Source organism: Nicotiana attenuata, unplaced genomic scaffold, assembly GCF_001879085.1.
Source record: "Nicotiana attenuata strain UT unplaced genomic scaffold, NIATTr2, whole genome shotgun sequence".
Lineage (NCBI taxonomy): Eukaryota > Viridiplantae > Streptophyta > Magnoliopsida > Solanales > Solanaceae > Nicotiana > Nicotiana attenuata.
In genome coordinates this window covers 143441-166825 of record NW_017671084.1, presented here as the reverse complement: position 1 = coordinate 166825, position 23385 = coordinate 143441, and the positions used below count along the sequence as shown (strand labels likewise).

At 37.4% G+C, this 23385-nt stretch overlaps 1 protein-coding gene across 3 annotated transcripts; it reads left to right on the top strand.

Annotated features, from left to right (window-relative positions):
* The first annotated feature begins 810 nt into the window (after positions 1 to 810).
* LOC109205813 lies at positions 811 to 7957 on the top strand. 3 transcript variants are annotated; one of them, XM_019368568.1, is made up of 3 exons: positions 811 to 1315; positions 2350 to 2930; positions 6796 to 7957. In XM_019368568.1, the coding sequence occupies exons 2-3, from the start codon at positions 2379 to 2381 to the stop codon at positions 7642 to 7644; spliced, it is 1401 nt and encodes a 466-aa protein (XP_019224113.1). In that variant the 5' UTR covers positions 811 to 1315; positions 2350 to 2378; the 3' UTR covers positions 7645 to 7957. The 3 variants fall into 3 exon arrangements, with proteins under 3 accessions (XP_019224113.1, XP_019224114.1, XP_019224112.1); XM_019368569.1 differs by having other exon boundaries at positions 811 to 1326; positions 2431 to 2930; XM_019368567.1 differs by having other exon boundaries at positions 812 to 1326.
* The last annotated feature ends 15428 nt before the right edge of the window (positions 7958 to 23385 follow it).

The window sequence follows — 23385 nt, the reverse complement described above, 5'->3', positions numbered from 1 at the left end:
TTATGCAAGAACCTGCCAAGTCTAAAGGCCAGATATATACTCCATGTCTATTATATTAAAAATAAATATTCATTTTTACTTGTCCAGTTTGAAAAACCAATAGATAATTTATTAATTTATACCTATTTTACCCTTCATTAATTACTACCTATATTTCAATCTAACATATAATAAAATAAGGGTGATATAGTTAATTAGGGAGATATTAAAAAATAGCCAGATTTACAAGTGGTTATTCAAAAATAGGCATAGTTTCAAAAGTAATCGAAATTTAGCCACTTTTCATGTAAAGATAAATCTGAACGAAAACACTGTTCAAAATCCGAAAAAATACTCCAGTATAATATACTGGAATTCCAGTATAATATACCGGTCCAGCATAATATACTGGAACTTTCCGCGTGTTGGAGTTCCAGCATAATATGCTGGAAGTTCATACACAGATGCACCGATCTCCAGTATATTATGCTGGAACTTTTCGTGTTGCAGCAAAATAGTGGCTATTTTTCAGTGACTTTGCAAACGCTGACTATTTTTGAATGATCAGTCCGAAAATTGGCTAGACCGTACTATTTTTACGTAAAATTATCATATTATTTTTTTAAAATGAATATGTCAAGTCAATAGTGGACAAACAAACTTGTATGGAGGAGTTAATATATAATATTACTACTATATGAAAGTGGGAAAAATCGCAAAATAGAGTGTTGTGATGGAATCATTTTATGGTGTTGCTTAAGTCAACTACATAATTTAATTTCTAAAACGGAGAGTATAGTAATGAGGCTAGACTTAAATGTGTTGGCAGCAGTGCTACAACTACAAGTATACTTAATCATAAACCCGATGAATGAACAAAGCAATAATTAATCTTCTATGAGACAGTAAATGGTTACAGCTACAGCTAAGGTCATGGAAACCCAAGAATTAAGAATTTTCGTCATTGTAACATTTGCTCTGTAGAGAGAGAGAGAGAGAGAGTCACAGGGAAGAGAAGTAAAGGTGGGAGTTGGGGGGCCAAGGGAGGATCTTTGGTCTGAAGTTATCATAATCATCATCATTAATTACAATCCAAGATCCAATACTCTCGACTTGCTCAACCCTTTCCTTTTCCTTGTCATCTCCCCCCTGCAATCTGGGCCGGATTTTACAGAAAATTAAATGCCCAAATTAACCTTCAACAACTAGTCTAGCAACTTATCTTAAGGAAATTCATATGCAAAAAACTTGATAGATTAGCTGAAGTATTGCGCAGCCGAGTAGCTATTTGACGCTTGAAACATATGTCGAGAGATTTCGTTCAATCCACGACTAGGTTGTTTTCTGGTAACTTTCTTTTCTTTGACTGTCAGCAGAATTTGACTCTTTTAGTTCCACCTTTGCCCTTTTTTCTTCTCCTTCCTTTCTGAGAATTTGTTTGTGATTCTTTGTGGATCTTGAGCTGATCAATTTAGCTTGTTAATTACTTTTGCTTTTGTTTTATCATACTTGTTCCTCTAGGCATCTATGTCAAATGATAGTTAAGACAATAGAGGACAGAAAGTGCATCATAACATACAATCTTTGTATTTTTTTTTTTTTTTTTAAGGTGATAAAGTTTTAATCTTTTGTATGGTATTGACTATTGAGACATACAGAGTGATCAAATGCATTGCAGCAGCAGGATTGAGGTTGGAGTTTAAGCTTTAGCCAATTTCCACAATCTGAAAAAGATGGAAACTTTTAACAATTCAAAACACTAACATTGTATGTGCAATTTATACCGCAATAACTTTAATAGGGAGACTGGCTATTTTATAGAGAGCCTACCCATCACAGGCTTATGGAAAAAATGGGTCTCAACTTATCTATCATAATTTGTATTAAGGCCTTATGTTTTATTTACAACTTGGACCATGCTCTTATCCTTTCAGGTTATAGTCTATGTAAAATTGAATTCTCACGATCTAATAAAATTTTGCTATAACTAGCAATTGATAAGTCGCGTGCTCACTGATAAAATGTTCCATTTATTTGTATCTTTTGTTGGTACTCAAGAAATCCACTAGATTGAATGTTGTTCAAACAATTGATTATGGATGTATCTTATTGTCAGCAGTCAACTCTGACAGAGTTATAAGTTCAGAAACTTGATTTTTAGTTATTTTGTATGCATGTCCATACTAGTTATACAATTTCATCTATTTACGAAATATTCACCTTTATTGAGAGAGATGTATATGTATAGATATGTGTCGATACATGCAAGCACAAGTACATATCATCTCTATTATGCTCTGCATATCCATTTTGTTTTGTGGTTGTGGCTATAGTTCTGGATCTCCATTAGTTTGATTTTCTTTACTGCAGCATTGTCTTCAAGATAAAAAAGGAACAAAATGAGGTTCAAGAACAAATCCAGGAAACCAACCACTTTACGTTGCAATGCAGGACGCAGATGCTCATTTTCAGTTCTTGTATGGAGCCTAGTTGGTTGCCTTCTTTTACTTAATCTATACTCCTTTATTAGCCAAAAAGATGCACGCCGTGGGGGGACACACTTACGTATAAACCAGCACCCACACATTCGTGAGCTTGAAGAGGTTGAGGAGGAAAATATACAGCTTCCACCACCAAGGAAGCGATCCCCACGTGCTGCCAAAAGAAAGCCTAAGCGGCCAACTACCTTGATTGAAGAATTTCTTGATGAGTCTTCCCAGCTAAGGAATGTTTTTTTCCCTGGTCAAAGAAGTGCTATAGATCCTCGTAAGAGTTCTGAAAATGATACCTATTATTATTACCCTGGAAGAATGTGGTTGGATACTGAGGGAAACCCTATACAAGCTCATGGGGGAGGTATTCTATACGATCAGAGGACAAAAATGTATTATTGGTATGGAGAGTATAAAGATGGGCCAACATATCATGCTCACAAAAAAGGAGCAGCACGAGTAAGTTCTGGATTTCATACATTTTTGTAGGTGAATAGCTTCTATGTTATTGCTTTCTCTTTATTTGAACTGGAATTGTCTCGTGCCCCTCCTCTCTTCTCTCTAAGTAGATGTACATGTGAACTAGTGGATACATCGTGTATATTTTATACGTTGAACTAGGTAATGCTTTTGTACAGCTTGCATACATATCTGAGTAAGATGGTTGGTTGGTGATACATATCTGTGCTCAGCTGTTGGGAAAAACTGCTTTCGATGTGATCCAGGGTAGGCCATGAGAGATTGTTGAGATTAGAGCCCAAGTATAAATAGAATATCACGCTTGAACCAACAATGTTGAAAATGTAAATGCAAAAGGAGATACTCTATCTCTCCTATAACTCTACCTTTTTAATAGAAAGAAATATGGCCTTGTGTTGCTCTTGGCCTTTCTTAACATTACTAGAGAACCTGTAAGTTGCTTCCGAAACCTTATCCTGCTCGACCTGTGGTCCTTTCCTCTTTTAGATTAGTTAATGATAGGATTGGCATGCTTTGAACATAACAAGGCACCTTCTGCCCCTTTTTCACTCTATCCCATTCCCGGGGTTCAACTCCATAGAGGATATCACTGTGTATTGATGTGCAGTGTGCTGTTAATGAAGCTGTGTGTGCTTTGTGCTGTGCGCTATTATAACATGGGAAGTATACCTTTGAGTTTCAGCTTGTTGTTCTTCTGTATTCCCAATATGCAAACAATTCCCAAAACCATTTCAGTTAGTTTCATTTGTGGTTGGTCTTACGTACCAAGGCGAGCTTATCGAATTTTAGGCTAGCTAACATGATTTTATCTTGTAAGTTCCAGGGGGGCTGATAGCTTTGCGTGCTCTTTGAGGTGTCTATTAAAACAACATCTTCTTAAATCCCATTGAGCAGCCAAAAATAAAATGAATAAGGAAGAAGAATGAGTGGCTGGTTGAATATGAAGAGGTTGAAACATCTAGAATATCATCATATACAATATCAGACCGCAGCCAGATAGAATCATCAGGAGAAAAGATTACTTATCGGGTTTTAGTGAAATTTTATGTTGAAGATTGGTCTGTTCCCTGTTCACTGGCAGATTCAACAGACTAGGCAACTCTCTTTTTTCCTGGACACATCTGGCTCTTAAAAAGAGTTTTAGCAACTTGCGTTTGTTTGGAAGTTGACTTAAAGATGAAGATGAATTAGTAGGATCATTCCCGTAGCTCGTGTTGAACGAATTGAGATAGCATTAAGCCTAGCACAAAACAAATTTGGACTGCTAATTTGTAGGATTATTAAGCCTTCTAACATAGTTAAGGAAGGAGCTCAGGAACTAGTTTATGTTTTTAATCAGTTGAAGGTGTTATTTAATTGGAAATCTCTTTAACGTGGAGCAGATGGAGTCACCTATTTTAATATAGGGCAGAGTTCCTTTGTTTTTCTTTGCTGTTGCATGTACAGCAATGTGGTGCTCAGGAATGAGAAGCTCCTGATGGGAACTGGACCTTGCATACTCTTGAGCAAGTGAAGCTATAAACAGGGGGGAGCTAGCTCTTCGGTTACGAGTTCGGTCGAACCTAGTAGCTTTAATCCAAACCCTGTATTTGTCTTAACAAATCTATTGAATATGTACAGATTATTAATTTACAACCGAGTAACTTAAAAGGACTAGAATCCCGAACCCATAAGCTTCAAATCCTGGCTCCCATCTGTCTTTGAAACACTCAATGTTTTCTTTTGTTAAGTCAAATATCATTTCATTGATTCAAGACCGACCTCCAAAAGATCTATGTACCAGAAGTTTCTCTTAGTGAAAAGATACCTTTATTCTCTGCCCCTCATCTTCATACATCACGGCTATCCCATGTAGTACGTTATTCATGAAGCAATTTAACCAAACTTTGGAATTGTACGACCTCCTAGTCTTGCAAGTTCCTCCTAAATCTCAAACCCAACAAACTTCTCCACCTTGTAGCCTTCGTACCCGTTGCAATGGCATCTCCATTTGGCATGAAACTTGGTACGTTCAATGTAATTTTCAAAGTATTGCTTCCACACCAGCTGTGTCCCCAAAAGCTTACCCTTCTCCCATCATCCGCTATAGAAGAAACATTCCCGTCAAACTTTTCTCACCTCTTCATAATATTCCTCCATAGACCGCACCCATAAGGAAGTATAAGATTTCTAGTCCCCCTCCCCCTCCCAAGATTCCATATTTCTCCGCAATCACCTCTCTCCGAAAAGCATTCTCCTCAACCTTGAATCTCCTATAACCATTTTGCCAACAAGCCTTGTTAAAAACCTTCAAAATTTTAATCCCAAGCCCACCGTAACACTTTGGTGTCGTGATATCTCCCGATTTACCAAGTGAAACTTCCTCTCACCGCTTGATGAATCCCATAAAACATTCCTTTGAATTTTTTCCAACTTTCCTGTAACACTAGCGGTAGTGTCCAATCTTACTGTATTCTCAATCAACACTTCCTTTCCTCCTTTGGACAAGTATCTCTTTTGCTAATCTCCAAGCCTCCTTTCTACCCTCTTTAACACCGATCTCCAAGCTAGTTGGACCAAAAGATAAATGATACTAGGAAAAAGTAATTTTTTTTTTTGAAAGTTCTGTTTAACTTTTTTCATCGCCTGGAAATAATCTCATAGCCCTTTCATTCTATATAGCAAAAATGGTATGCAGCCTGGCTACTTTTCCAAGCTACAAGCTACTTCCACTGGCCCCATGCTTGCTTAATTCTTACGCTTCAACTTCACAGAGCCTCTAACTCTTTATCTTTGGGGTACTCAATCAAAGTCAAATAAAGAGTGAGGTTGTTCTAAAGTGTAAAATAAATTATCAGCAACCTCCCATTGCTCCTCCTTACACAGGTAACACCAACATATAATAATACATTTCCTCTTTCTAAAATTGTTCTGCTGTAAGAACTGCATCCTGGCTGACCATCTGAAGGAGGTCAATTTCTTCAGCAGATTTGTACTCCATACCTCCTTCCATCCTGTCTTACTTTCACCATTTTCTTGTAAGGACTTAGGTAATTGGATGTCTACCTGCATTCTCTTGTTGCTGGAAATCAATAAAATGATCTGTAATATATATATATATATATACACACACACACACTAAGAAAAAAAGAAGAAAAGGATCTCAGTAAAAATGTACGGGTGCCCAGAGGCGGAGCCAAAATTTAAATTTATGGGTTATGAACTTGTCAAAAAGTCATAGCTCGTTTTAGTTACTGGGTTTGCAATGAAATATTTACACATATTTAATGAATTTCGTAATAAAATATAGTGTCTAAGCAAAAGTTAATGAGTTCGTCCGAACCCTTTAGTAGTGCACTAGCTCCGCCCCTGCTAGTGCCTAGTCCCTTCCATACCGTAACTGAATCTTTTTTATGAGCTTATCCGTGTCCTCCCAATTCCTGCTACGCAGTCCCTCAGCCACTCAGTTAGAGGTCAATTCCCTAATAAGCAATCTTAAAAAAGTTTTGCTAAGCTCCTGGACAGTAGTAGAAGCAGTTGGTATTCATTTGAGGATGAGTGCCTCTTCATGGGACAGTTTAGTGTCAACCTTCTTAGATGAGTCTAATAGGATGCAGATTTTTCGGATATGAGGCTTGAGTCAAAGGTTGTCACTGCATCATATGCATAGTGATATACATGAGCTGTTCCTTATATTATATGTATAGGTTATGATTCTTTTCCTAGGTTCCTAGATTGTCAATCGCTTGTCCATTATCTAGATTGGTTCTGCTATGTTGGCAAAAGCATGAGATTTATTCTTGGTCTGGGAACTAGTTCTTCTTTAACTTATCAGCTTTTCATCTCAATATTTTCTTCCTTTCAGGTTGATGTTATCGGTGTTGGTTGCTATTCATCAAAAGATTTGTGGATGTGGAAAAATGAAGGCATCGTTTTGGCAGCGGAAGAAAACGATGAGACACATGATTTGTACAAATTAAATGTACTGGAGAGGCCAAAAGTAATTTACAATGAGAAAACCGGTAAATACGTAATGTGGATGCATATTGATGACACAAACTACACGAAAGCTTCAGCTGGTGTCGCCACTAGCGACTTCCCCACCGGTCCCTTTGATTATCTGTACAGTAAACGGCCCCACGGATATGATAGCAGGGACATGACAGTCTTCAAAGATGAGGATGGTATAGCATATCTCGTCTACTCCTCGGAGGACAACAGTGAGCTTCATATCGGTCCACTTAACGAAGAATACATAGACGTGACCCAAGCCATGAGAAGGGTTCTAGTCGGACAACACAGGGAAGCCCCTGCTTTGTTCAAGCACGGCGGGACCTATTACATGATCACATCAGGTTGCACTGGTTGGGCTCCAAATGAGGCCCTGGCTCATGCAGCTGAATCAATTATGGGGCCGTGGGAGACCATTGGAAATCCATGCATCGGCGGAAACAAAGTTTTTAGAGACACAACTTTCTTTGCTCAGAGCACATTTGTGCTTCCTTTGCCTGAGCTACCTGGTTCCTTTATTTTTATGGCAGATAGGTGGAATCCAGCTGACTTAAGGGATTCAAGGTATGTGTGGCTACCTTTAAGAGTAGCAGGGCCTGTGGACCATCCTCTTGAGTACAATTTTGGTTTCCCTTTATGGTCCAGAGTCTCTGTTTATTGGCATAAAAGATGGAGACTTCCTTATAGGTGGCAGGGAAAATAATGAGTAGGGGATACACGGAATCATTTGTACAATATGTTCTCCATTTTTTTGTTTTTCCAATAATTTTTTCCATAATTTTGTTGTTGTAGTATTATTTTTTTTCAATTTAAAAATTAACCAGTTCTATGCTCAATAACAACAGGTGTAAATTTTTAGGGTTTGAACTGCTATGCCTAATTCTCATACTGGGCATGTGTATCGTAATACTGTAATTTTTAGAGCTAGAATTACTATTGTTTAGTGAAACCAGCTTGGACTTCTTGTTTGGGCCGGCGTGGAATTCTCTTTTCCTTTTAGTTTAGTTTAGTTTTTATGTCTCGATTGTGTAACTTTATTAAAATTTATCCGAATGTTATTACTGAAAGTGCTATATTACCAGTTAATACTTAATAGTTTAACACAAGAAGGAAAAATGTCAAGCTTCATCTTTGCGAAGAGAGAGAGAATCCGTTTACACTTGTGAAAGGTAAAAATTGCACGGGGCGACCAAATAGGGCGCCCCATTTAACCTATACCCACTTTTTAAATAACTTTTAACTTGTACCCACTTTTTAAACAACTTCAGCCCCTTTCTCCTCCTTCTCCTCCTCAAAGTCAAGAAGTAAGGTTCATCCCTATCTGCTTCTTCTTATTTTTCCGATGAGTCCTATAAATTTTCACGCCAACCTATACATCTGAAACAACCAATTTGCTTTCTTCTCAGCTCTTGCTCGACACACAAATTTGTTTTGCTGAAAAGATGGCACAAAATAGGGTTAATTGCTCTTCTTTCTTCTCAGCTCTTGCTCGACACACAGAGATGGCCCCGAAATTAAATTCTTAAAGGAGTTCAAATTTTGGGAATTATATAGAATTTGGGTTATTGGTATCGTGAATACAAATGAATGGGTCAATGTGTTTCTACATCTGCATGTCACCATAACAGAAGTGTAATTTCATCATCGAGGCATGCAAAAGATCATCACCATAACGTTGTTGCTGTATCATTTAAGAGCAAAAAAACAGCCACAGCTGCAAGGGTTATTGATAGAAAGAAGATGGTGTGGCAAATGAAATTATAAACAAACAAAAACTTCAGCTCTAGAGCTGAAGTTCCCCCGTTACAAGGACAAAAACTTCAGCTCTAGAGCTGAAGTTCCCCCGTTACAAAGACAAAAACTTCAGCTCTAGAGCTGAAGTTTCCCAGTTACAACACAAGCTGAAGTTTCCCAGTTACAATACAAAAACTTCAGCTGAAGTTCCCAGTTACAAAGACAATAACTTCAGCTTTCCCCAGTTACAAAGACAAAAACTTCAGCTCTAGAGCTGTCAGCAGAATCGTTAATGACAAAGAAATAAGAGGAAGAAATTGAAGTAGTGTTGCATGAAGCTAATTAGTTTCCCAGTTACAACACAAAGTCTATGCTTTTATCAACAATTCGATTATTATCCTTAGCAGTCCTGTAGCGAGATAGGGATATCCATATCTGGTTGTGAATTACTCTCGAGAGCAGAAGTGGGAGTATAATTATGTATACAAGATCCCTCTGGCTTTCATCTTTGCTCATAAAATATGTGTATATGCTATGACCCACAAATGGTGCCAAAACCAAGTACTTCATCCCACACAAATCAATATTCTAAAAAAGTCAGCAGAATCCTTGCTATAATAAATTAATGAGTAAAAAAAACCACAAAAAAAAAGAAGAAAGATTCATGATGCAGAATCGTTAATGACAAAGAAATAAGAGGAAGAAATTGAAGAAGTTGCATGAAGCTAATTAGTTTCCAGTTACAACATAAAAACTTCAGCTCTAGAGCCGAAGTTTCCCAGTTACAACACAAAAACTTCAGCTCTAGAGCTGAAGTTCCCAGTTTCAAAGACAATAACTTCAGCTCTAGAACTGAACTTCAGGCCCGGCTACTAGAATGCTGAAGTTTTGCGTGATTGTCTTTGCTACTTCAGCCCCGTGTGCTGAAGTTATGCGAAAAAGCGGGTACGCTTGTAATTTTTTTTGCAAAGCGGGCACAAGTTAAAATGTGACACAAAAAGAGGGTATAGATACAAATGCCCCTTGTGAAGGGTTTCGGGTCATTTTCATATATACCCACTTTTAGGGACATCATTAAAGTTATACTCGCATTACACAAACTTTTGTAAAGTGTATTTGCTCGGATCTAAAATAGTTCAATTTCCTTAATGCAACTTCAGAAATTCGAATATGAAGTAGTTTAATGTCTTCAATGCAACTTCTAAAATCAAAGGTGAAGTTCTATCTTTAAAATGTAATTTCAGAAATTCGAATTTTAAATAGTTCAATCCATTGAATGCAACTTTAGATTTCGTATCTTAAGTTCTGAACATAAATTTGTTCTTCAAATTTTAACAATCCAATACATGATTCTATGCCCAAATCTACTCCAAATGGGCTCAAATTTGAAACATAACTTTAAAATATCAAAAAGAACAAATCTCAATTATCAAAATAACAACAAATTTAACAAACCTATTTTGCAACTAAGAAGAAGAAGAAAAAACTCTAAGCACAAAGAAGAAGAAAACAACAGTCAAGAAGAAGAGAAAAGCGTATGTAACTAAAGTTGTCCATCAATTGAGTATTACTTAATCTTTTTTTAAAAAGTGGATACAAAAATTCAATGGGTGGCGCAAAACTGGGTGCCACATGAAAATTTTAAGAAGATTTCTGCTTTGATCCGATGGATATGACGGATTTATCCATTAAAAGATTTTTACGAGGCGACAACTTTTTATTTTCGTATATATCTAATGAATTCCATCTCACAACTATGTTAAAACTTGATTCAAGCACAAATCGTTGAGGTTTAGTCTAAGATTATTATGAGGCTTTGGAGAGAAAAATAGAAGCTTTTAGGGTCTTCACTAGAATGAACTGAGAATGAAAAAAATAATCTGCCTATACAATTACTGGTCTCTCATACCCGACGGAATGGGTCGGCCCAGTACTTACAACTAACTACAATGTAACTAAATAAATACAAGGTGGGCTTCTGGGCCTAATAGTAAAAGAAAGAAGAGAAAAGAAGATAGGAAGTCCAAGTGGCTAAGTAACAACATTTGCTTGTATCTCACCAACCCCCGGCAAGTTGGAGGGTGAGATAACCCCTAACTTGCGAAGATATAGATGATGGACAACTCCCTCCAAAGGTTTTTAGTGAACATATCAGTGAGCTGAGTGGCACTAGAAGTGTGAAGTAACTGAAGTAGACCCTCATTCAACTTGGTGCGAACAAAATGGCAGTCTAATTCAATGTGCTTGGTGCGCTCATAGAAGACAGGATTCTTAGCAACATGGATGGCTGCCTGGTTATCACAAAACAGACTAACATGAGAAGCAAAAGTAACACCAAAATCAGAGAGATGTCCGCAAACCCAAGTGATTTCAGCAGTGGCATTACTCATAGACCTGTATTCAGCTTCAGCAAATGATAAGGACACCACAGATTGCTTCTTTGACTTCCAGCCTATGAGATAACCCTCTAGTAAAATGCAAAACCCACTGATTGACTTCCTACTATCCGGGAAAGAGCCCCAATAACTATCACAATAGACACTGAGAGAAAGATCAGGAGAGTCATTATAGAAGATCCCAAAATCAAGTATACCCTTGAGATACCTGAGCAAACGTAATGCAACCTGCATGTGAGGAAGGCAATGCTTCTGCATAAATTAGCTTAAATGTTGCACTGCAAAACAAATAACAGGTCTGGTATGGGTTAAGAAGTTGAGTTTATCCACTAAGCACCTATAAGTCTCAGGATTGGGCAAGGGATCACCATGAGCAACCTGCAACTTGTCATGCATCTCAAGAGGGGATACCACTGAAGAACAATCATAGGAGTGGAACTCTTTGAGAAGATCATGCACAAACTTTTTCTAGTGCAGCAACATCCCACCCTCAAAATATAACACTTCAATACTTGTGAGCACATAATTCTTGCCCTAAGTATAAATCATTCCTAAAAGACTCAAACAATAGATTCTTTCAATTATTTTCATTTTTGTCGAAATTCTAAAGATTTTTCTTGTTTGTTTGTTGGCATTTTTAGATTAATTGCATTATTAGGGGGCATTTTAAATCGTAAAAAAAAACTATAAAAGTACTTTTTATTTCATACATTGCATTCTAATTGCATTTTAGGATTTAATTATATTGTTAAATGCATGAGTTAAATATCTAAAAATCACAAAAAATACATTCTTAGTTTAGTTAATTAAATAGGTCATTAGTCAATCAGTAGGTAAAATAGATAAATAGTTTAGCCATACAAATTGGATTTAATTAGAAATTGAGTCTAAAGTGGTTAATTTTGCAAAATCTAATAGAGAAAAGAAGGGGCTTTGGCTTCATATCTCTGAACCGGGCCAAAACTAGCCCAATTACTCCACAAGCCCACCCCAAATTCCTTCCTAAATACCCGGTCCAACAACCCTTCCTCCAAGGCCACCAAATGACGTAGTTTAACATCAAAAACTATGTCATCTATTCCCCAACCCTCACTAAAAAACGATCCCTCCCTTCCATTCTGAAGAGAATTAATGGATTCCCCCCACCCTTGAGAAACCCTAGGTGTCCCCCTAATTCCTATTTTTCTCTCTGAAAAGAAAAAAGAACAGATCCTCTTCCTAAAAACCAAAACCCTAGCCGCCAACCTCTCCTTTTTCACTCCCTCCGATCTGCCTACACTCCACACATTCACGCTCTCTCATCTCACTCACTCTTTCTTCACTCAAGCACCTTTCTGGAGTTATTCGAACTTAATATTATTCTAAACCCGAATCACCGTAACCTTTTTTTTGCCTTTTGTTTGGATCTTAAAGAAAACCACGCCTAATTACTTTCCATTACCACAAATGATATTTTCATACTTATTCAACTAAACATTAATTAAGCTAGTTGTAAACGAAATAAATAAGTTAAAATAAGATACTAATAATTGCAGTAAACTATCCAAAGAAACAAAACAACTTATGAGTAAGCATCAATTCATTCATTCATGTTTTAGTGGTGTAACAGAAAGAGGAAAAGAATTTGAACCTGAAATATACAAAACTCATTTGATATGAAATAAACCAGTGAACATAGAGGTCAAACAAAATGAAATTCCGGCGACGGAATCCAACGGAAACAGTTACCCGGATGGATTAGGATGAAGACCACACAATAACATGCTCAACATAACATTTGTACCAACTTAACATAAATAATACAAAGCCTAACAGGAAAAAAAATTCATTCATCCATGGCCTATTAGAGTTAAACAAGTAAGCAATAGACTACTTATCCTTTCATGTAGCTCATAAGAAACAAACACAATCATTTGGCTTCAAAATCCTACAATTAAAAACTAATGATTAATGACTAATTTCAGCTCAAATAATCAACTAGAATTATCAGCCAAAGCAATAGCTAACATAGAAATGACAACGCAAATCCGGTGACGAATTCACGAAAAATCAGGCAGAACAAAACATCGAGCCAAACTACACTTAAACAAAGAATAGTTTCAGTTTAACATCTAAGCCAAAGTGAGAGACAAACTAAGATAGATGGAACCATAAAAGGATTCAGTGACACATCCACGAAATCAATCAGGAATATGGCTTGAGTAACTCAGATCTTCATTCATAAATTTGAAGTGAAAAACAGATGAATATTACGTACCTAAACGCGGAAAAACAACACTAAACGGTCAAGCAAAGATCTGAAATTAGAAGATGAAATTCAAGCTCCCAGTAGAGAACAAAAGCAACAAAGTTTCTTCAGCAAAACCATAGAAATCGACACCAAATCCCAGCGAACTTCGAACTAGTCCTTCCAATCTCTTTTATGTATTAGTTTAAGCCCTTTTGAATTCTTTCAAATTTGGGATTTAATTTTGCACTCCAGAAAGGTGCTTGAGTGAAGAAAGAGTTAGTGAGATGAGAGAGTGTGAAAGTGAGGAGTGTAGGCAGATCGGAGGGAGTGAAGAAGGAGAGGGTGGCGGCTAGGGTTTTGGTTTTTAGGGATAAGGTCTTTTCTTTTTAGAGAGAAAAATGGGAATTAGGGTGACGGCTATGGTTTCTCAAAAGGGGGGGGGGGGGGGGGATGGAAGGGAGGGATCGTTTTTTAGTGAGGGTTGGAGAAAACACGACGTAAATTTTATGTTAAACTATTATCTATTTTACCTAACCTAAGAATGCATTTTTTGTTATTTTTAGATATTTAACTAATGCATTTAACAATGTAACTAAATCCTAAAATGCAATTAGAATGCAATGAATGAAATCAAAAGTATTTTTGATAGTTTTTTATGATTTAAAATGCCCCTAATAATGCAATTAGTCTAAAAATGCAAACAAACAAACAAGAAAAAATCTTTAGAATTTCTACAAAAATCAAAATAATTGAAAGAATCTGTTTTTTTGATTCTTTTAGGAATGATTTATACTTAGGGCAAGAATTACGTGCTCACAACTGCCCCTCTTTGCTCGAGAACATGAAGAGTTTTCGGACAAAGATAAAGTGAACAATTATGAACAATTTTGACCATCTAATACTCTATGGGAAGTATTTTGGAAAAAATTTGACCGAACCTTGCTTTGGAGGTTGCCTACATATAGGGATTGTAAATGAATCACGTCAGCATAGTTTTGAAAGTTTTGGTAGCTGGGACTACCAAGAAGCTGTGATTTAACTGCTGTTAGTGCTTGCTAAACTCCTTATTACACCAAAATCAAAATGAAAAGAAACTAAACAAGCCTATCAGCTATAAGTTACAAGATTCTTATCTATGAGTCTTCTGAAACTTGATCTTGAGCCTTGACTGGTTCTTCATGCCGACTTTGATCTGAATCTTGATGCTTGCTAGCTGCAGGTGCTAGTTCATTCTTCCGTGGCTTATTCTGATCAAAACAGGAAATGCAATGCTCGCGACTTCGGTAATTTCTCGAGCAGTCCACATCTTTTCATCTTCTTCTGTATTTGAAATCACTTCTTTTTTTCTTTCTTTTTTTCTTTTTCTTGGGTTGAGATTTTTTCTTTTGGTTATCTCGAACCCCATGCCTCGAGGTAAAACTTGCTCAGACACCAAAACAAACAAACGAAAGAAATTTTTCTGTCCCAGGTTTCGCTAGAAAAATTTTGTGAGTTATTTGTAACAAAACTCTATATTACTTCATTATTGAAAGCAACAAAAGTTCGGGCTTGGTGTACCCTAGGAAAACATGATTCTTTGGGAATAGTGTATCTTTCATTTAAGATCAACTCGACTAGGGGGCAGAGACCCTATATCTAACATAAAATCAACTAGGGAGTGGAGATCCTATGATGGAAAAGAGACTGGGGAGTGGATACCCTATGTCTAAATTAAAATCAACTAGGGAGTGGAGACCCTATGATGGAAAAGAGACTAGGGAGTGGAGATCCTATGTCTAAAATAAAATCAAATAGGGAGTGGAGACCTTATGTCTAAAATAAAGTCAACTAAGGAAAGGAGACGCTATGTTGGAAAATGAGACTAGGGAATGGAGACCCTATGTCTAAAATAAAATCAAATAGGGAGTGGAGACCCTATGTTGGAAAAGAGACTTGGGAGTGGAGACCCTATGTCTAAAATAAAATCAATTAGGGAGTGGAGACCCTATGTTGGTAAATAAGACTAGGGAATGGAGACCCTATATCTAAAATAACATCAACTAGGGAGTGGAGACCCTATATCTAAAATAACATCAACTAGGGAGTGGTGACCCTATGTTGGAAAAGAGACTAGGGAATGGAGACCCTATGTCTAAAAATAAAATCAACTAGAGAGTGGAGACCCTATGTTGGAAAAGAGACTAGGGAGTGGAGACCCTATGTCTAAAATAAAATCAACTTGGGACTGGGGACCCTATGTTGGAAAAGAGACTATGGAGTGGAGACCCTACGTCTAAAAATAAATCGACTAGGGACTGAGGACCCTATGTTGGAAAAGAGATTAGGGAGTGGAGACCCTATGTTGGAAAATGGATTAGGGAGCGGAGACCCTATGTTTAAAATAAATTTAACTAGGGAGTGTAGACCCTATGTTGGAAAAAAAGACTAGGGAGTGGAGACCTTATGTCTAAAATAAAATTAACTACGATTTGGAGGCCCTATGTTGGAAAGTGCAACTAGGGATTGGAGACCCTATGTTGGAAAATGCAACTAGGGATGGGAGACCCTATACTACCATGATTTTGAACTTTCTTTCTCATTTTTCTTCTTTTTTATATATAATGTGTAAAATTTGAGAAAGAATTTGGAGAAGACTTCCCTTTTTGGAGTTGTTGTTGCTACAGAGCTATTTTAGTCTACGCACGGTATCTTTTGGGGTCACCTACTTCTTGCAAGGTTGCTTTGGATTGCGCCTGTTTCCTGTTTTTTCAAACAAAGAACAATTTGACAGTTTGAAACGGTGGTTGGTTTTGTAGCCTTGATTGTTTCAGTCACTTGATCTCGGCCCTGACTTCTTTGATGATACTTTCAACTGCAACTGGTTGTTTCCTGAAGACCGATTTCATTTCTGGCCCTGGAGAGCCTTTGGCTTTTCAAAACCTTGCCAAAACGGCCAGTCACATAGGACTTAACCTTTTTCAACTTTATTTTGCCTTTGTAGGACTTTGACTTCTTTTTTCCAATTTTACTTCGGAGCATTGGGGAATCTTTGGCTTTTTGGACTTTGCCAAGACAGTTAGCCACTTGGGACTTAACTTTTTCAACTTCATTTTGCCCTTGTAGGAACTTCACTTTGGTTTCCTCCTTCCAAGAGTTCTGATTCCGAAGCATCGGCCGGCAAGTCGGGTCGACTTGATGCCCCCCTCCCTTCCCCCCCCTCGGTCGAGGCTGGGTGCCTTTTTTGCATACTAACTTTTATCAAACGAAAGCCCAGTAAATCAGTCTTGCTATCCCTTCTTTGTCTTAGTTTTTGGAAGAAAGTTAAACCGAAAGAGATTCAAAGAAAAACAAATAATGGAATAGACAACGAATTTAGACAAGAGGTACCCCTTTCAGGGAAATGAAAGAATGACTTATCTGGAGCACATGCAGACTTTAATGAACACGACATGCCTTTTGGACTGGATGCCTGATCTGTGTAAACCCTCCGACTCTCAAAAATTCATCACGACTTTTGCTTCGAAACCAGGAAACCTTACCCAAGACTGTGTCAATACCAATGGCTGCGGGGATCCTTTTTTCGATCAGTGGTGCCCTTTGCGGGTTTTCACCAGCTGACCTCTCTCATTTCTCTTCTCACTATCTCCTTATAGATCTCTTTGCGAGTTTTCACTAACAAGACTCTCTCATTTTTAGTTTCTTTACCCATCATTGTCTTACGATGCTCGTGAGGGTTTTCACCAATAAGACTCTCTCATTTTATTTCTCTCATTTTGGTTACATCAGGACAAGTAACTGTATCCTCCTATTTTTCATCTTTGCCGATTGATCGGAAGGACTTGAAAAGGATTTGGGTAAAAAAAATTTGGATAGAATTACAACTTTGGAACCTTTCAGGCGAAACCATCGCCGAACCATTATAACATATGCCCCAGTTTTAGCTTTTGGGGGAATTTGGAATTTTGTTTTGATGTGACTGAACCCCAGAGAGAGGCTGCCTACGTATCCTTTCGGAATAAAGTCGAACATACTTCAATGAACTTTGATTTTGATGTTCTTTCGTTTTTTTATTCTTTTATTTTGATTTCTTTTCTCTTTCTTTTTCCTTTCCTTTTTCCTCTTTTTTTTCATTTTTCATTTCATTTTCCTTTTGTCTTTTATTTCAATAACACTCTTAGGTTCCAAAGAGGGTAATCGAAGAAAAGTAACCAGCTCGAAGGGTTTGCAAAGGGTTGATAGTGTTTGGGTAGCGAGAATGAAAGCCTTCGTCATCCCAATCAGAGAGCATTAAAGCTGCGTAAAAGGGTCAAACATAATACCTTTTGATCGCATCTGTATTGACAGTTGTCTCATAGTTTTCCTTCAATCTCCCAAATATAATGCTCCCTTTTGGCAGTACTCTTGTTACAATGTATGAACCATTCCAATCTGGAGCCAATTTTCCTTTAGCTGTTCCGAGTCTTTGTTTTATTTCCTTAAACTTATCAATATTGCATTCTGATTCTTGATTCATTATTTGAAAGTCTGACAGCGTTTTAGGATCTGGGCATGAAGTCCGCAAGCATGTCATGTTATTGAAGTCTGCATTTAATAGAACTGAAAAAAGAATAAGAGAAGTGACAAAGTCAAGAAAAGAGACATGGACGATGTAATATTAATTTCATTTATTTGATTTTTTTGAAGATAGAAGGGTTTGCATTAAAAAGTAAGACAATAAAAGTAAAACATCCGAATTACACCCTGAAATAATCTGGATGCAGAAAGGATGGCAAGACCGGCTACCGAGACACCCATCTGATAGGGAACATTCAGGTTTAGCGATCGTTTTTTGGCTTTTCTTCAATCTCGGCAGTGGCTGCAATGGCCTTTAGTGCCAGATCCAATTCCCCATCATCACAGATCATTCATACGACTGGCCCAGTGTTGTGAGCAGGCAATGGATTGTTCGTCATATTAGGGGCCTCTTCATCCCTAAGCATTATTGCCTTGACCTCGATGAGGTCTTCCACTGCTCTTTTAAGAGTCCAACAGTCTTTAGTATCTTGTGCCACTGCTCTAGAGTGGTTTTCACATCTAGCATCAGCTCGGTGCGAGAGGGACTCGGGGTTCGGCCAATTCGGGGACACTGGCTGCAGCAGACCTAGCCTGATTAGCTGTTGAAGCAAACTTGAATACGATTCACCAATAGGGGTGAACTGATTCCTTCTGAGGGGCTCTCTTGGGCAAGGATAGTATTGAAGAACATTTGGTTTGGGATTATACGAAGCTTGGTAGAGATGTGCATTTCTGGGAGGTGGAGCTCGGTTTTGTGTATTATGTTATGGCCTTGTGTAAGGTTGCACGTTCATCACCGCATAGGGAGGCGGTGCCATGACATAAGCAACATCTTGATGGGTATAATAGTGTTGTGGGACCTTAGGAAGCATATATGATTGGCTGAATGACTTGCGGGTGCCCCTCGAGCTCGAAGCCATTATGGCTCCCTCTTCTCTCCTGTTTCTATTTATCCCACCCTCTGAACCATTCTGAACGGCCTGTGATGTAGCCTTAAAGGCAGCATGACTCAAGATTCGGCCCGTTTTTAAACCATTTTTGACCATCTCCCCAATTTTGATAGCCACAGCGAGCAATTTACCCATAGCGGACATCATGTTCTGAAAGTAGTCCGCCTCTTGGGCCTGTAGGAAGATCGTAACCATTTCCGCTTCGTCCATTGGAAGCTTTACCCTGGCGGCTTGCTCGCGCCATTTGACAGCATATCCACGGAAGCTTTCTGTTGTTTCTTTTTCAAATTGGACAAAGAGTTTCTATCGGAATCAATGTCCACATTATACTGGAATTGGCGGATAAAATCTCGGGCCAAATCGTCCAACACGTGCCAATGGGTGATTTCTTGATCCATGTACCACTCGGAAGAAATTCCTGCCAGACTTTCTCTGAAGTAGGCCATCAGAAGCTCTTCTTTTCCACCAGCCCCTCTCAGTTGATTGCAGTATCTCTTTAAATGGGCGATCGGGTCTCCGCACCCGTCATACTTTTCAAACTTCGACATTTTGAAACCAGGAGGTAGATGGACATTTGGAAACATGCACAAATCCGAATAGGAGATGCTTTTTTGGCCACTTAGCCCTTGCATGTTTTTCAAGCTTTGCTCCAAGCTTTTCATCTTCCGGGCCATTTCTTCCCGCTCGAGATTTTTAATTGTTCTTTCTGGCTCAATCGAAAACTCATATTAGGGTTGTTGGGCGTATGAGTCCGGAGTGACATGAGTCATATCATGCTGAAATTTTCGACCTTAGAAGGTGAATGTTGGGGGTTCAAAACATAGCCTGGGCATAACTGGTTATGTCATGGTGAAGATCGGTGGTGCAGAGAACAATGTTGAAGGTGCTCTGGAAAACGGTTCCTAGGGTCGGACCACATAAGGCATACCGGTAAAGTTGGATGATATAGAAGGGTACGCAAATGTTACAAATGGGTTAGTCATAGGGATGTTGGTGGTTTCACTTGTCCTTGGGACCAGCTCGGGGAACCCAGGAATTGCGCTTGGCAGTTCCCTACCGTTGGACCAGGCGTCCCACGTTTTCAGCATGCGGAGACGCAACATCTTGTTTTCTTCGACAGTTGCCGATTGAGGTTGTGAAATAGCCAGTTCAGGGCTATCCTCAGGATTAATAATGCGGAGATTGCTTTCTGAGGCCATTGGAAACTTTCCTTTGGATCTTGTGAAGTATGGATGAGAAGCCAGATTACTAACAAAACAAACCACTTGAACAGAACGTGGCTAATTTGCACACACCACAACCTTGTTAGTTTTGCGACATTTAACATGTAGAAATCTCATGTTGGGATGCAATGCGCCTAACAGTTAAACGCTTCTACCATGTGTCTAAACGGTTGCGTGTTTCATCCCGACCATTAAATGTCCCTTTTCGCTCTATACCTCCTTTCTTTCATTTTCACTCTTTTTTTTTTTTGGATTTTTCACATCTTGATTTTTTTCTCTTTTTATTGTTTTCGCTCTTTGTTTTTCTCTGTCATTTTTTCTTTCTTTCCACTCAATTTTTCTTTCTTTCTTTCTTTCTCTTTTATATTTTTGTTTATTTTTCACTCAATTTGTTTATGGCTATGATCGAATCCGATGGGGATTGTCTACGTATCATGACGTCGCATGAATCAGATCATTACGTAGTTCAGAAACCAGAATAAGGTAAATGAGCTAACTCTTTTATCATTTTTTTTCTAATTTATTCAAACACATTTTTTTTAATATGAAAAGCAATACCACAAAATCTCCTAACAATGAAAAGATTTTGGATTTTAATATTTTTTTTGTTTTTTTTTGTTTTCTGAAAGAAAGACTTCTAAAATTCCTTTTCTTTTGTTTTGAATTTTTTGGAATTTCAAAAGTAGAAAGAAATATATTTTTTTGAATTTCAATTGTTTTCTTTTCTAAAGAAGAAAGAAAATATTGCTTTTTAGATTTTCAATGTTGCCTCTGAATTTTCAAAAGAGATACTTCTAAGAAAATAATTCGGATTTCTGAGTTTTTTTTAATTTACGAAAGTACTTCTAAAGAAAAGCAAAAATATTCTTGGACTTCAATTTTTCAATTTTTTATGACATTTACGAAAGAAAGACTTCTAAAGAAGAAAAAGAATATTTTTGGATTTTTGTTTCTGATTTTATTTTTGAATTTTTGGGAAAAATACTTCTAAATAAAGAAAACCCGTATTTTGGATTTTGATATTTGATTTTTATTTCTCTTTTTTTTTTCGTATGAAAGACTTCGGAAAGAAGAAAAATATTATTTTGGTTTTAAAATCCTTTTTTTTGAATTTTCTAAAGAAAGACTTTAAAAGAAGTAATTAAAGGAAACTAATTTTTGATTTTTTTAAAGAGGGCCGGAATCGATGAGGTTTGCCTACGTATCTCATATCCGGTGAGAATCAGGCCCGCATAGTTTGGTCAGAAGTGAAATTTCAAAATCTCAGACTATTTTCAGCACCTTTGAGTAAAATTTTGACACAGTTCGATCACAAAGATTTTATAAGAACAGGTGAAGTTCACTCTCTTACTTCTTTTTTTCTTGTTTTTTCTTGATTTCTTTTCCATTTTTAGAAGCCAGTCAACATGCAAGCCGAAACAAACATATGCACAAGTAGCACGCAAAATGCATCAGGATGGTCTTTTATATTGGGTACACCTGTCCTAGATGGTCCCAACCCCTGTGTTGAGTCCCTAAAGTTAAATGCACGTGATGCAAACAAACTTTCCTACTAGGGATCTGGCATGAGGCTATGTTATTCTAGGTTTAAATCCTGGGGTATGTTGTTCTAGACCTGGCTTACCCGAGCGGACAACTCGATCCGGGAGGGGCAGCGTACCGGGAATATAGAAGCTTCACCGGCTTTGCAACTTGTCCGATCCTCGTTCTAAAATTAGGATATGACTCTAACAGAAAAGAAGTCACGCGAAGCGCATGCTTCCCAAAAGATTTAGAAGACTCGGAGATAAGAAGGGCATTATAACATTTTATATACAATTCACGGCAATATCAAAGCAGTAAAGAGCCACAATTAGCATTAGGCCCGAACACGTAAAAATTAGATAATAAATAAAAGCCAAGTATAACAGTCATCTAAGAATCCCAGCAGAGTCGCCAGAGCTGTCACACCTTCTTTTTTCGAAGAATAGGGAGTTTTTTCAATTAAAGTGACATTATTCAAAATGGAATTATTTATTTAATTAGAGTCACCACTTGGAATAATTATCATGGTGTCCCAAGTCACCGGTTTATTTTAAAATCCAAATCGAGGAATTGACTCTATTTATGGTTCGCAAACACAGAATACCGAGTAAGAAATTCTGTTAACCCGGGAGAAGGTGTGAGGCACTCCCTAGTTCCGTGGTTTTACCACGGTCGCTTAACAAATTACACTTGGCTTAATTAATCCTAATTATTACACGTTTTAAGACTTATGCGCCCTTTTACCCTTTTTTGTTTTTAATTGTTTATTTAACCGCTTTTAGTATATTTAAAATTTATTTGAACAAGTTACGATGTCGCGCACTCGTTTTTATTTTATTTTTTTGGTGCATATTCCAAATCGCTCCACGTGAAATGCACCAGCGATTTACAACATGTTTATTTTTATTATTATTTGAAGTTGACGTCAAGTCGCGTGAAATGCGCACTTGAGTTGGAATTTACGTATCGTGACCATGCCGCGGGAACCGTAGCCTTGTCTACGATGATTTATTAATCGCCCCTAAAGCAAGCTACAATGTTCATGATTTGTATCTTTTCCTAAATTTGAGATTATTTGTGAATGACCATTGATTATGGATAAGCATTGTAGGCCAAGTATGTTTTAGCTATTTTGTATAATCTAGAAATTATTTGCATTTTGAACAATGTGAAAACCGCTGGAGTTATTCGAACTTAATATTATTCTAAACCCAAATCACCGTAACCTTTTTCTTGCCTTTTGTTTGGATCTTAAAGAAAATCATGCCTAATTACTTTCCATTACCACAAATGATATCTTCATACTTATTCAACTTAACCTTACTTAAGCTAGTTGTAAATGAAATAAACAAGTTAAAATAGGATACTGATAATTGCAGTAAACTATCAAAAGAAACAAAACAGCGTATGAGTAAGCATCAATTCATTCGTTCATATTTTAGTAGTGTAACAGAAAGAGGAAAAGAATGTGGACTGAGATATACAGAACTCCTTTGATTGAAATAAATTAGTGAACACAGAGGTCAAACAAAGTGAAATTCCAGAGCCAGAATCCAGCGGAAACAGTTACCCGAATGGATTAGGACGAAGACCAAATAATAACATTCTCAACATAACATTTGCACCAATTTAACATACATAATACAAAGCCTAACAGAAAAAAAATTCATTCATCCATTGCCTATTAGAGTTAAACAAGTAAGAAATAGACTACTTATCCTTTCATTTAGCTCATAAGAAATAAACACAATCATTTGGCTTCAAAATCCTACAATTAGAATCTAATGATCAATGATTAATTTTAGCTCAAATAATTAGTTAGAATAATCAGCCAAAGCAATAGCTAACATAGAA

Bases quoted from the DNA above. Each gene is read 5' to 3' on its own strand.
- LOC109205813 (XM_019368568.1), top strand. From the start codon at position 2,379: ATGAGGTTCAAGAACAAATCCAGGAAACCAACCACTTTACGTTGCAAT. The intron at 2,931-6,795 runs GTAAGTTCTGGA...TCTTCCTTTCAG, and splicing joins ACAAAAAAGGAGCAGCACGA to GTTGATGTTATCGGTGTTGG.